Here is a 13,409-nt window from a genome sequence, read left to right as displayed (position 1 = left end):
TGACAGTTTTCCTCCCTGTTGATGAAATGCCATCCAGGCCTGGGGCTTTCTCTGGTTACAAACACATTCATTTTTCTTTTGTGTATCTTTCCTACATCGATCATGCGATGCTAAAATGTGTTCCTGAAGCAAGAATTTCTACGGGTACACTAAAGACTGTGTGTGTGTGTGTGTGTGTGTGTGTGTGTGTGTGTATGTGTGTGTGCGCGTGAGCGCTTGCAAGCACGCGCATGTGGTTTGTCACCAGTGATGTGTGGGCTTGGCAGATATGATGCCTCCGTGACCTGGCTGGAAGTCAGGAGCTCGATGTGGCTAGGCGGTAGGACTTGGTAAGAGCACCCTCCCCAAGTACATTTTTCCCCTGAGAAGACACCAGTCTCTAAGCATAAGCATCGCAGCTCCTAAGCCTTATGTAACGAAGAGAACCATATAAATGGAAGTATTTCTCGTAAGTTCTACATTGCATAAGTTTTACATCCTGCCCCCTCACACTTCTCCCCCCACCCATTTTATCTTTTTCCCAGAAAAATGAATAGAAATCAGCCTCAAAGAACCTTCAAAATGAGGGTGGGGGTGCGAAATCATTTCAGCATATTAATGAACAACAAGCACCAACAGCCCTCTCTCAGAGAAGTTTATTTTTATGCCAAATCTGCACAAGGGAAGCATTTCCAACCATACTGCATTATTTGGCCCAAAACCTTTTTTTACTCCCATATTGCTCTTCCACATGCAACAAAATACACATAAAAGAAAAACAGAGTTTGAGAGAAGATGGGGTGTTAACCTGAAAAGGTATGGCAGGGAAGGCCTTGGCCAGGCCCCCTTGGAGAAACCAGCATCCCCAGAATCCCAGCTCCTCAGGACTTCCACCCGAGACTCACATCCTTCCAGAGCATGGTACACAGCTGACCGTGTCAGCCTTGAGTACAAGCTTTGCCTGGAAACCCTTCATGGTGAGTAGAGCCCAGAGTTAGAACCTCACTGTGCTGTAGAACGTTTTAGTAAGAGAAGGGCCCTGCATTAAGAAACCAGGTGTCAGACTGCTCTGCAATAGTTTGGGCTCTTCTCAAGTCATTGGGTTCTCTTTGAAGAAATATATTCAGTCAGTCCTAAGATGTCCATCTTAACATGGGAGGCTAAAGAGGCAATCTGAAAAGAAAAGCTGACGTCATCTCAGGACAGTAACTTCCTGAGAGCCCGCCCCTAACTCGCTTTCCTCCATGATTGCGTCCGGCCCTCCGTGCATCTCACAGAGTACACGGGACTTGGATCAACATCCCACTTTGTAAATGAAGAAGCTGAGATTCCAAGAGGGCAAAGGCTGCCCCATGGCTGGACTGGGACCTGGGATCCAACCCTGTCACTCTTTGGCACTTGCTATATGAACAGCAGTAATAACGGTTCTTCTTTATGAGCTGACAGCAGAATTTGCTTCCTGTAGTGAGGGAGATAGAAGCAGGGAGAAAGCCCTTCAGTGTGCACACTTAGGAGTGACTGCACAGGTGTTGTTAAAGCTTTTTTATTTCTTTCCATTAGTGACCCCATGCGTCACGATTTATAAATTCCTTTTATGCAAGACATAAATGGAAAATAAATTGATTATGATCTTGGGGATATTAAGCAGCTTCTTCTGTCTTTCCCTGTGCCAAGTCCTGTATTTCCCAAGTAATATTTGACTGATCACTCTCATTTGTCATTTTGTCAAGAAAACATTTAACTTGAAATTTCTTTTTCTGGTTTTGGGGATTGGACCCAAGGCCTTGTTCATAACAAGGCTACCACTGAGCTGCATCTCTTGTCCCTCAGTCCCTTCACTCAGAATTTCTTCCTTCTTTTCTTTCTTCCTGCCTCTCTCTCTCCCTCCCTCCCTCCCTCATTCCCTCCCTCCCTCATTCCCTCCCTTCCTGCCTCTATTTCTCTTTCTCTTTTGAGACAGCACTTTGCAAAGTTGCCTAGGCAGCTATAGCCTCTCAGCGCACAGAGGTTACAGGTGTGTATGGCCCTGCCGTGCTTGCTCAGAACGTCTTAAAGAATGCTTATTAAAAAGCAAGGTTTCTGAGCCCCACTCCCATCCTGTGAACCAGAAGGAGAGGAAGCAGAACCCACCTTTTAAAATAAGCACTCCAGGGGATTCCGGTGTACAGGAGGTTCGCCGGCTGTGGATCTCAGTACAGACGGGTTGGGCGCATCCTCAGAGCCTGCGGCAGCTCCCAGGGCTTGGGCCTCGGGCTGGGGGAAGCTGGAGTCCCTGCCTGTCTCTGCCAGTCCTGGCCTCCTTCGGGGCAGCAGTAAAGCCAGATTGTGGACTTGCTTCTGGGCTCTGTCCTCTCGCAGCCAGTCTTTCCCATCCGGAAGGCTGGGACTGGGTAACATCCTTGCCTCAGGACCAGCCAGGTCCTGACCCTTGGGGTCACCAAGACCCAAGCATTTTTACTAAATGAGCTCTACCTATTTAGAACCCTTGAGATGTCAGTTTGGGGAATTGGTAAATTATTGTAGGTAAGTTTTACGCATGAGCTACTCTTTTTAAACTAAAACTGAAAATGTTTTCCTTTACCTTTCCCTGGGTGTGATTCACAGGGTATGCAACAGTCTCTCGATTCCCCCAAGCAATGAAATCTTCATATAAAAAGATATCCATTCAGAATAATGCCAGGCACAGTATGTCAGACAGCTAACTTTGGGCATAGGCAATGCGTGTGGGTCTTTTCCCCCCATAAACAGAGGGTAATGTCCTCACCTCCCCCAGCCACTGGCCATGCCTGGCCTACCTCCCTCTGTTCCTGTGTGTCTCTGGGTCCTCTGTGCTTCCTCCCCGGAGAACCTTACACTGTTTTCCATCGTGTTTTGCAAAAGCCTTCCCAACAAACTGCTGCTCTCGCTGACTTTGAGTCTCTTGTAGAACAGGACACTGTCCTCTTCGCTCTCTCCTGTCTCGGCCCTCTCTGAATTGTGTCAGTCCCCTCCCTCCTTCCTGGTGTCCTCAGAGTGTCCTTGGTCTCCTACAGTGCAATGCTGACAATCATCAGCTCTGGAGCAGCCAGATATTGGGGATTAGAAGCACAGCTCTGCCACGTACAGACCAGGGTGGCTTTCATTTTCTCTCCCGGGAAAGGGAATGATAGTAATCATAGGACTATTGGGAGGAGTAGGGAAAGATCTGAAAGTTGATCATCTCTCCAGTTGTGGCTCTGAAAGCATGCACAGTGGAGAAGTCTGACCGCTTCCCTAGGTCCCAGGCTCTTTTGGACAGTCCCTTCGGGGTCACTGTCCCCACCCCCAGCAGCAGCCTGAGGGGAGGGGAAGGGGATGAAAGTCCAGAGATATCTAACCAGGCACTGACTGACTGCAGCGAAGCAGGCGGCTGATCCTGAGGTTGCCAAAGGCTAGACTGCAGACCCATGCCTCCTTTTAACTCCTTGGTGCTCACTTTTCAGGCTGAAAGCCGCTTTAAAAATTGTTTTACTTCCCTGCCATCCAGAATTTTTCTTATCATGTCATTCTTAAGTTCATTGGGTTTTTCCAGCTTGTTACCCATATATCCCCCTTTGCAGGTTACACATGTATACCCTTCACAAGAAGTTAGACAAAATAGCCCTCATAATCATAACCATCAAAAAGATTTTTATCAAAACTTTGTTGAGCCAGGCATAGCGAGGCAGCCTGTAATCCCAGCATTCTGAAAGGCTAAGGCAGGAGGATCACAAATCTGAGCCCAGTCTTGGCAACTTAGTAGCTTAGCAAGACCTCGTCTCAAAATAAAAAGTAAAAAGAAGCAAGGGCTGAGGATGTTGCTCAATGTAAAGGCACTGGATTCGATGCCCAGTGCTGAAAAAAATTATTGATATTGTATCACTAGACTAAAGAAATGGCTATCCATTACCTCAGTCTCTGGTCATTGTAACCCATACTCACTCTTCTATAGTAGACACTTGAATTAACATTGTTGTCACAGAGAAGTCCTGTGTCGCCAGAAATCTCTTCCAGTGCCAGAGTCAGATGAGTTATTGTCTGGACCTCACTGCAAATTTTGAGATGCAAATCATTCATTTAGTCTTCTCTTTACTTTTAACTAATAACTGGGGAGAGAATGGGGAATGTAGATATTTAGATATTATGCTTTATTCCTTGATGGAAAGTCCCAGGTACTTAAAATGCAGGTATCTGGAATGTGTTGATAGATACAATACAGCTTTGTTCTCAGCCCAAAGAGACACTTGTACTTTCCTCTAAATTTTTACCTGGAGGACTACCTAGGGAAAATTAGGGCTGTAGCTTATTCATTCCTTCAATAAATATTTGTTGAGCACCTACTTTGTGCCATGCACTATTCTAGATGCCCAAGGATATGGTTGTGAACAAAACAGGCAACAACTCTTTGCCCCTAAAATACAAAGTAAAGCGTGTAGTTTGCTGGAAGGTGATAAGAGCAATAGAGAAAAATTAAGCAAGGTAGGGGAGGCAGGTAAGAAGAGGTGGAGGTCAGGGAGGGCCTCATCAGGAATGTGAATCTTGAAAAGACATGCAGGAAGTGAGGGTGTGATTCTGCAGGAGAGATCTGAAAGAAGAGTACTGCCGAGGAGCAAGTGCAGAGTCTGGAGATGAGGAAGTGCCTGGGTGTTCATGAACAGTGGGGCTACCGTGAAATGAATGCATAGTGCACAGGGGCAGAGAGAATGCTAGCAGAGGAGACCATGATGGTGGAGGGCCCCTTGATCTGGGCTGCAGACTTGGCCAGAAGGAGCTTTTTGTCCAAGTGGAGTATAGAGCCACTGGCAAGTTTGAGCAGAGGAATGATCTAACTTGATGCTTGTGCTGAATGGCTGACTTTGACGCCAGGTTGAGAACTGACTCTGGAGAGTGAGACTGGAGGCAGACATCAGACAGGGACCTGTAAAAGGAGCCCAGGAGGGAGAAGATCGCAGCCAGGTTCAGTGTAGCAGTATGAGTGTGGGAGCACTCACACCTGGTAATTTCTAGTGGTAGAATTCTGAGAATTTCAATCCCCTTTAGAGAAATTAGGAAGTGAGAGAGCAAAAATGACCCAAGATTATGGACTTCAGCTTCTGCAGACATGGGATAAAGGCTTTCTGGGATGAAGAGGAGGCTTAGCAGAAGGATGGCGCTGGGTAAGAAAAGCTCGGCATGTCCATTGGGTGTCGGTGTGGGGAAGTCAAGAAAGCCATTGCCTGGTCAGATCTGGGGTTCAGCACAGAAGTCCCAGGGTGGGAGAAATGTGAGGACCCTCCACACGTTCATGCTACGCAAAGTTCAGTGACATCGTGGGAGGATATGGGTAAAGGAGAGAGGGGTGCAAGAACAGGACACCATCATACTCTCACATTTAAAGGCCAGGAGAAGGGCAAAAAACAACCAGCAAACAAGACAGAGAGGAGAAAAAGGAAAAAGGAGAAAAAGCCAGGGAGAAAAAGGAAAATGCAGTTTCCTGGAAGCCAAGTGGAGAAAGTGTTTCAAGGAGACAGGAGCGTGTGTCCAGTGCTGCTGACCAGTGATGGAGTGAATGAAATGGAACTGATTGTCAGAGTCAGCAAAGGGAGGTCATGGGTGGTCTCGACAAGAGTGTTTCAGTCAAGCAGCAGCTGGAACGGAGGGGCCAAAGAGGAAGAAAGAAACCGTTGCTACTTGAGTATGGTGCTCAGAGCTTGTCAGAAACGCCGGCTCTCGGGCTCCATTCCAGACCTCTAAATCAGAGGCTGCATTTATAAAGATGCCCAGGGAACTCATGTGCACAAGAATTTCATTTCTGATGCCCTGATAATCCTTTCACTGTGCAGAGGAGAACAACAGGGTAATAACCGACAGGGGAGCCAGGCTCCAAAGAGGCTTTGTTGTTATTGGTCATTTGATTCTAAATATAAAGGGGCAAGGCGTGTGGTTATGGGAGAGGTGCGGCCGTCCTACAAGCAGTCTGCATGATAGTTCCATCGAGCCAGGGCCAACCTGTCTCTTCAGTGCCATGGTCACACTCATGGCCAAGTGGTTCTCACAATCCCCACCTAGACTCGGGTAAATCCCTCCTCCTCTCCTCTGGCTCAAAGAGAAGCTGCTGAAACTGCCTGCTGAGTCTTGTTTAGAAGTTGTTCTTTCCTTGCCTCGCAGGTCTGGAAGGGGGCCGAGCCTTCTTCAATGCAGTCAAAGAAGGAGACACGGTGATATTTGCCAGTGATGATGAGCAGGACCGCATCCTGTGGGTCCAGGCCATGTACCGGGCCACAGGACAGTCCCACAAGCCCGTTCCCCCGACCCAGGTCCAGAAGCTCAACGCCAAGGGAGGGAACGTGCCTCAGCTGGACGCCCCCATCTCACAGTTCTGTAAGTGAATTGCCACTTCTTACAAATCTAGCTCCATAGGGTGAAGCAGACCTCCCAAAGTTGAATAAGAAAAACTAGCTACTTTTATATTCGGGATTCCCAACACCATGTTTGCTGGAAACATACAGAGGATTCAGGGTGAAAGTTGGGACACTATGGTAGATGAACGTTATTTTAAAGTGCAATACTTGACATTCTCCACCAAGAACTGCACAAAAGAAAGCGTATTCTATGTGTATTTATTTCTCATTGCTTTAGTGAAACTTTGGAATTCACAGCCAAACATGTATTTGTTTGAGTTCTTCATGTGTAGCAGATTATCTATGTTATTGTTTCATTTCTTCCTATTAAGTGTGATTTTAAAATAGTGTTGATTTGAAATCAACTCAAATCTGCAATTTAAAGTCATTTAAAAATAAATGATTATATTATCATATATAGTGGGAAAAAAGTACCTAAAATCCCATTCTTAGCTCAAGTGTCAGCTACCCAGAAATGAAACTGTCTCCTTCAGCAACCACAGTGAATATTCCAGTTTCTTCTCCTTTCAGCTCTGCCTCTGTTTACTTTCTTGTCCCTTTGCCCCATCTTCTTACTGCCTAGGAATGACTTTTCTCTCCCAACACTTGTGATACACAGGGTAAGGTGAAAGCCAGTATGTGCTTGTACACAATTTACTAAAACAAAGAAAAATGCAGATGTAAAGCAGGAAATCAAACAAACACTCACTCTAAGTAGAAACATCTGTCTTACCCTGAATACCAAGTCAACCAGGGCTAACTCAGGTACAAGCCATCTTAGCCGTTGTCAGGGGGATCCCTCACTTTAGTTCAGAACCCACTTCCTCAGTCTGGGTCACTGAGCAGCTGTCTGGAAATGAGACATACATAAAAAAACAAGAAAGAATAAGAGAGTCCATCGTGGGAATGGGGAGCAGAAGGACAGCCCGTCTCTGGGACCATCATTGAGGCTGCCCCTTCCTGTTTTCTCTTATTGTCTTTGGCATCTAGGGTTATCTGAGACCAGTAAAGGTAGCAGCAGTCATTCACTGAGCTAAAACCTACCCAATATTTATTTTTTCTAAGTAAAAAACAACTGTGTGAAAGAATCCCTCCTCTCACCCTGCCCAGTGACCTTTTTGTAATGGATTTGGAAACTGCACATCATATCCATCTGAAATGCAATCATTCTTGCATGAGAAAAAACGCTAATTATGACCACCATCCAATCAATCTCATAACACATATATCGCAAGTGATATTTGGAAAACACTGGTCTTATTTTTTCCAAATAATCTCCCGTTCTTTTGAGGTCATTTCACTTCGCATTCAGTGTCTGTTCTCTCATCTGCCCAGATTAAGAAGATCCACATGGCTGTGATTGACATACTTTTTGCTCACTAAACAGGGAAGAGGAAAATTAAGTGGAGAGAGCTAGGGTGTGTGGTTCAGTGATACAGTGTATGCTCAGCATGCGCAAGACCCTGGTCCAAGCCCTACTGTCAAAAAACAAAAGGTTAAAAAAAGAAGACTAGTAAAGGAAGCTGCTTAAGAAGAGAGATGATTCTCCATGGAAATACACAGAGGCTCTTGATGGAGATTTACCTCTGTAGGTACGATTTATATTGTTATGAAATTAAAATACAAATTATTAGGCAACAGCAAAAGGATTCAGTTGAATATATACAGCTTGACTAGGAACTTTTATGAATTGGAGCATCCAGCAAAATCCGAAAGGTTAGAATTTGAGGAATAAATACCATCCCTAGAAAGAATACGAGGTGGTCTGAGAGGTAAGAGATAATGCATACCCCTGGGATTTCTCAGAATTTATCTATCTGACCTTCTTGTCCACTAATTCCTTGAACTCTGCCCAGAAATGGGTTTTCTCTAAAGAATATGAGACCTTACTTACTACATCTACCTACTTCCAGAAGGAAAGGGCCAGCACATTCAGCCGTGTTGGTTGGAAAGGACAGGAGGTCCCCTTCTCGGCCATGAATGTGAACATGCCCCGAGTTGTATGCTGCCCAGTCTGCCCTGCTGTACAGGGAGTCCTGTAATAAATGGCAGCCCTGCCCCTGAGCTTCAGTCCAGCAACGCTGAGCTCAGCAGTCCACGGTTACTTCATTAACCCTGAGACAGAACCTCAGCCTTGACTCAGATTCTATCTATTGATAGTTTTGGAACTTACTAAAAACTGCAGCCAAACTACCAACTTCTATTCCCATAGTTTAAAAACCATCAGAGGAAAACAGTCCAACCTTCCACTGAACATCTGCATGTAGGCGTAGACAGAATCCATGAGAAAGAAAAATGAAAGAACCAAGGATGAATTGCACATTCCACTCCATGGTGCCTTGGGGTACACATAACAAACTTGCGCTCACACATGGGGGCCCGGATGAGGGGCTGTATCCAAATTTTTAGGAGAGTCTGCTGTAGAATGGTGGTTAGTTCACAGTGACTTCACAACTGCTTTTACTTAAGTTCAACCATCACTATTACACAGATCAAACTGTATATGAGTAAGTCAGTGTCAATTACGATGTAAGGTGACTAACTCATCCCTGATTTGCCTGGGACTTCCCTACTTTGAGCCCTGAAAATCCTTTGTCCCAGGAAACCCTCAGTCCTGGGAGAACCAGGTTGTATTGGTCACCTAGTTCTCTGAAGCAATAAAAATGAAAAACAATCGTAACACACCACTAAATAGCAAGTTTGGTCCTTCACTTACATTTGGTTCATTTGTTCAAGTTACAGCTCAAAAATTAGTCACAAATTCTCTAGCTAGCAAAAAAAGTTTTTAAAAATCAAGTATTGCATTTTAAAAAGGTTTCTTTGACTCCCAAAAGGTAAGGGTTATTTTTAAGGACTTTACTCTGCACACATCTCATTAAATCCTGGTTTTGAGTTTGTGTTCAAAATGCTTGCCATTCTTCTCGGGAGTAATTTTGGGCAACTTTTGATGACTTGACTTTGTCACCACTTTATTAGTATTTACACAGCCAAGGGAAGCTAAGAAGTAAGCAGCAACATATAAATTTGGGGGGATAGGGAAAAGAGACACTCCAGTCTTGTCATGTTGCTATCTGTTCCAGGGAAACCTGAGATGAATGTTTTATAGTTTGGGAAACTTAGGAGCAATTGTAAGTTGATTGGGGTCTTTAAATTCAGTTTGACAGACTTTTTGGTGTAGTTTGTATTTTTTGCAATTTCAAAGTGAAAACACATCTAAGAAAGAAGTAGAGTATTTATATAATTGGAAAATTGGAAAAAAAAATAGATCCTGCTATTCATTAGTTTGTGACTCTACAAAGATTTTGGGAGGGTTCCATCGACCTTTAAAATTTTTTTGTTCTTTTGTGGTTTTTTTTGTGTGTGTTGCTGATTTAGTTTAGTTTTTTTCTTTTTTCCTTTTTAGTTAAAATTTTAAAGATTAAGTTGGTACCTAGTTACTCAACTTTTTCAAATGAATACTTTCAGTTCTCTAATTTTTAAGGCCACTGTTGCTCACATTGGAAACATCCAAACTTGTATTTGAGTTTATAACTAGTTTCATATGCCTTAGTATGTTATGCCAGGTGGCCTCTCACCAGGACATCTTATCCCTGTCCATTCTGCACTAGTGGAGCAGTAACAATCTGTACCTTAATTCTCATTTGGAAGGAGGTGGGGCATAAGGGGCTCTTTTAAGCTTTGACTTTTGGTCAATGATTATTTGACATATTACAGTGATTCGTTTTAAAGTGTATTTCTCAACTAATAAAATCATGCATCCCCAAAGTTGGATGTTTCTGAAAATTGTTCTGTTTTTAACCCATATTAAATAGTCTTATACAGCTAGGGGGATTGTTATTACTATTGGTTTGGGGGTTGTTTTGTTTCTCTTTTGTTTTGTTTGAAGTTTTCTTGTTCAATCTTTGCTCAAACCCAAGAACTTTAGCTGCTAGGTTAGAGCTCCTGTCTGCTTTCCTGAGCCTTGTTGCTAGTCTTTATGTTATTCTGGTTTGTTCCTTCTTACCCTGCTAACTTCTAGCTGGACTGAAGGGTAAGTGCTCCCCCATAGCTAGCACAGCTCAGATAATCAGACCAGATTATCTGACACCTGCAATGTGCTTTCCCCCTCCTCTTAAATCTTCCTCATGTCTAGACTTTGTAGTAAAACTTTTCATGTTATTTTCTTGACCTTAGGTTTGAAATGTAAGCTTCCATACTGAAACTAGGATGCATGTGATGTGTGCATAATTGCCTCTTCTCCTTGGCTTTCATATTGGCATCAAATGATCCTCTGAGTAAAGCTGACCATGAGCACCTCCTAATTTTTTTTCATTCGGAGAATGTTAATTAACATCACAATGAAATGGCAATTAAGGCCTTTGTTTCATGGAGTTCACAGCTACCTGACTGCTTAATGCCTGAAAACAGATCATTTTGCACTCTGATAATGTGTAATTGTTATTGTTGTTGTTGTTTCCTTTCCTATTCCAACAATAAGAATGGTCAGTTTCTGATGCGTGGTAACCACGGGTACCTTAACAAGTAGAAAGGTAGGGCAGAACCCAAAAGATTTTAACTGAGCCACACCTAAGGAATTGCAGAAAGCCATTAATAAAGTAAGTGCATTACTTGAACACTTAAGAATTCATTTGATCAGACTTGAGAGTCTCCTCTCAGGTAGTATTCAATAGAGGCCTAATTTTGAAAGGGGCGCTCTAGTACATGGGACTACCACACATAAAAGCATCAAATTAAGGAGGTCAGAGAATCCATGTGCCTTCGTCACAAGTATTTTGGATTCACAATCTAACAGTGTGCAGGGGTCAGCACGAATATTTGACCTCCAATTTAAATGTCATTCTACTACGCCCTCAAGAACAATGACAACAATAACTTTTCAACCTCGTTTGTATCCGTATTAATTTTTCTAAAAGGAAACCTGTAAGAGAAAAAAAAGAGACTTTAAAACTTCAGAAAAATCTTTCTCTTTACTATGTATTAATAAAAGAAAATATGCATTTCCTTTATTCATCTAGCAAAAAAAGCTATCCACAAAAAAATGTGTAGCAGGGAGCCTTGACATGAGAGGGAGTGAGGAAAAAAAATGGTCAAGAGAGCAGGCAAATATGTATTTGAGTATTCTGAATGCAAATTTAGAAGAAGTAGGTCATACCATTTCTCCTGACCATTTAACAATAGTCCTTTCTTCTAATTTGTTTTCTTTAATTTGCTTTCTTTCTCCCTTTCTTTCTTTTTCTTTTATTTTGCATAAATGTACTCCTGGCTAGCAGACAGAGTTTTTTCACCCCTCAAAGCAAATACTTAATTTAACTTTATTTTTGTTTGAATGTCTGATGAGGCATTTTTAAAAACTTATCATAGAATGTGAACTTAGTGGGAATTTAGGAATTTGCTATACTTTTTTTTTCAAGAATGAGAGGGTGGATGAGTAGATGACTGAGTTCTGTTCTGAGTGAATTTACATCTATTTGCACAATGCATTGCTATCCTAGTAAATTTTCAAATAGTTGTTTGCCTTAATTCCTATAATTTTATCTAATGAGATTTTTGCTATATCTTCTTGTATTGTCAACTTGCAGTTGCTACGTTGCAAGAATGCAATATCTAAGAATTAATTCAATATCAGCTTAATTTGCATGGCCCAAAACTACACTGTAAATCACATTTTCTCCCGTCACAAAAGGAAATGATTTTTTAAAAGGATAGACTCCTATAATCCAGTCCAAATTTTTCAAAACACTGTTACATGATCTAAATAGGCATATTAAGTGAAGATTCATTTTTAATTAACTACTTCAGACACATTTAACGTATCATTCGCTAATCAGTTGAGCATTTTCATGTCCCATAGTGATTTATCAGAAGATGCATCACTAATTAGTCAAGTGTAGAAAATATATTTTTTTCATGTAGGGAACATAAAATTAATTATTTCAAAATGTAATGATTAGAGCAGAGAAACTTAGAAATCATTTACTTGATTTGAGATCACTGATAAGATAGATCTCGGTTATGATTTTTACTCAAAGCAGCTGCCTTACAAAGAGTTATAAAAATTAACATTGTTTATGCTCTTGGGTATATTGCCATAGTTGTTTTCAACTCCACATTTCTTCAGAGCGCAGCACGGCTCTTGGTACCGTCCAATGAAGCCTTCACCTCCTAGCCATCCGGGTGAGCCTGGCTCAGTTGGAGGGATGAGGAGGGAAGGGAGCCACTTCTCGTGGAAGTACTCCGCTCTGTGCTGTGGGGCCGCGGGCTCAGGCGGACACAGCTCAGGCAGGACACAGCGTCCCCTGATGACTCGGCTATGCTGAGAAAAGCTCTTCTAGAAAACCCTGTGAACAGCCAGCTGCCATCAGTCACTGTCATTTCTCTCTCTTGTCTCCTGATGAAGCTGACTACTGTCATTGCTCGTTATTGTCCAAACCATACATTCACTCTTGTACTGTCAAGCAGATATGACAGGCACACATTTTCCATAGAAGAAGGATACAGAGTCACCTTTTAATTTGCAGTTTGTGTTCACAGATGACTTTGGAGTTACATTAGCTATTCTCTTGCCTCTAGCATCCATCAGGACTAGCAACAACCCTACTTTAAATTTCAGTGATAAAACAGCTACTTCCAGCTTATTATAGAAGGGATACATGAGAGAAAAGAGCCTCTTCCAGACAATTTGTTAACAATATAATCCCTATCATTTTCAACGGCAGAATTTCTTTCTCTATGTCATAAAAACTTCCAAAATGTAGTGTTACAAAATAAAAAGGGAGATTCCCCTTTTGTTCCCATAGCTGTTGGCATGAAAAGAAAATCTCAATAAAATATAAATTTGAAAGCTATGTTATTCCTCCAAGAAAAGTACATTTATTTGGTAGATATTAGTGAAAACCTATTAAAATATACATATGTTTTAAACAAGATCACAGAAGGGTGCTTGCTATTAAGAGATAATGAATAATATGTATTTTTCCAGTTGTGAGGGAGGGAAAAAGGAAAAGAATATCAAATGTGAAAGGAACTCAAATATAGTCAAGTAAAGAATAAAAT

The 13,409-nt window shown here is 42.3% G+C and overlaps 1 protein-coding gene across 25 annotated transcripts in view; it reads left to right on the top strand.

The window, feature by feature from the left end:
* The window catches only part of Cadps (calcium dependent secretion activator), a 418,444-nt gene that overhangs the window by 261,673 nt on the left and 143,362 nt on the right, over positions 1-13,409 (top strand). For 15 of the 25 annotated variants that reach the window (XM_019204903.2, XM_033756967.1, XM_019204905.2 and 12 more), the window contains exons 11-12: positions 6,124-6,336; positions 10,375-10,386. In XM_019204903.2, coding sequence (XP_019060448.1) covers positions 6,124-6,336; positions 10,375-10,386 — 225 coding nt within the window. The remainder of the gene's footprint in view (positions 1-6,123; positions 6,337-10,374; positions 10,387-13,409) is intronic. The other 10 variants (XM_019204898.2, XM_019204913.2, XM_033756969.1 and 7 more) reach the window with 1 other exon arrangement.

Source organism: Fukomys damarensis, unplaced genomic scaffold, assembly GCF_012274545.1.
Source record: "Fukomys damarensis isolate Sample0158 unplaced genomic scaffold, DMR_v1.0_HiC HiC_scaffold_28, whole genome shotgun sequence".
In the NCBI taxonomy this organism is placed as follows: Eukaryota; Metazoa; Chordata; class Mammalia; order Rodentia; family Bathyergidae; genus Fukomys; species Fukomys damarensis.
The sequence above is the reverse complement of the archived record's forward strand: the minus strand, read 5'-3'. Positions and strand labels throughout refer to the sequence as shown.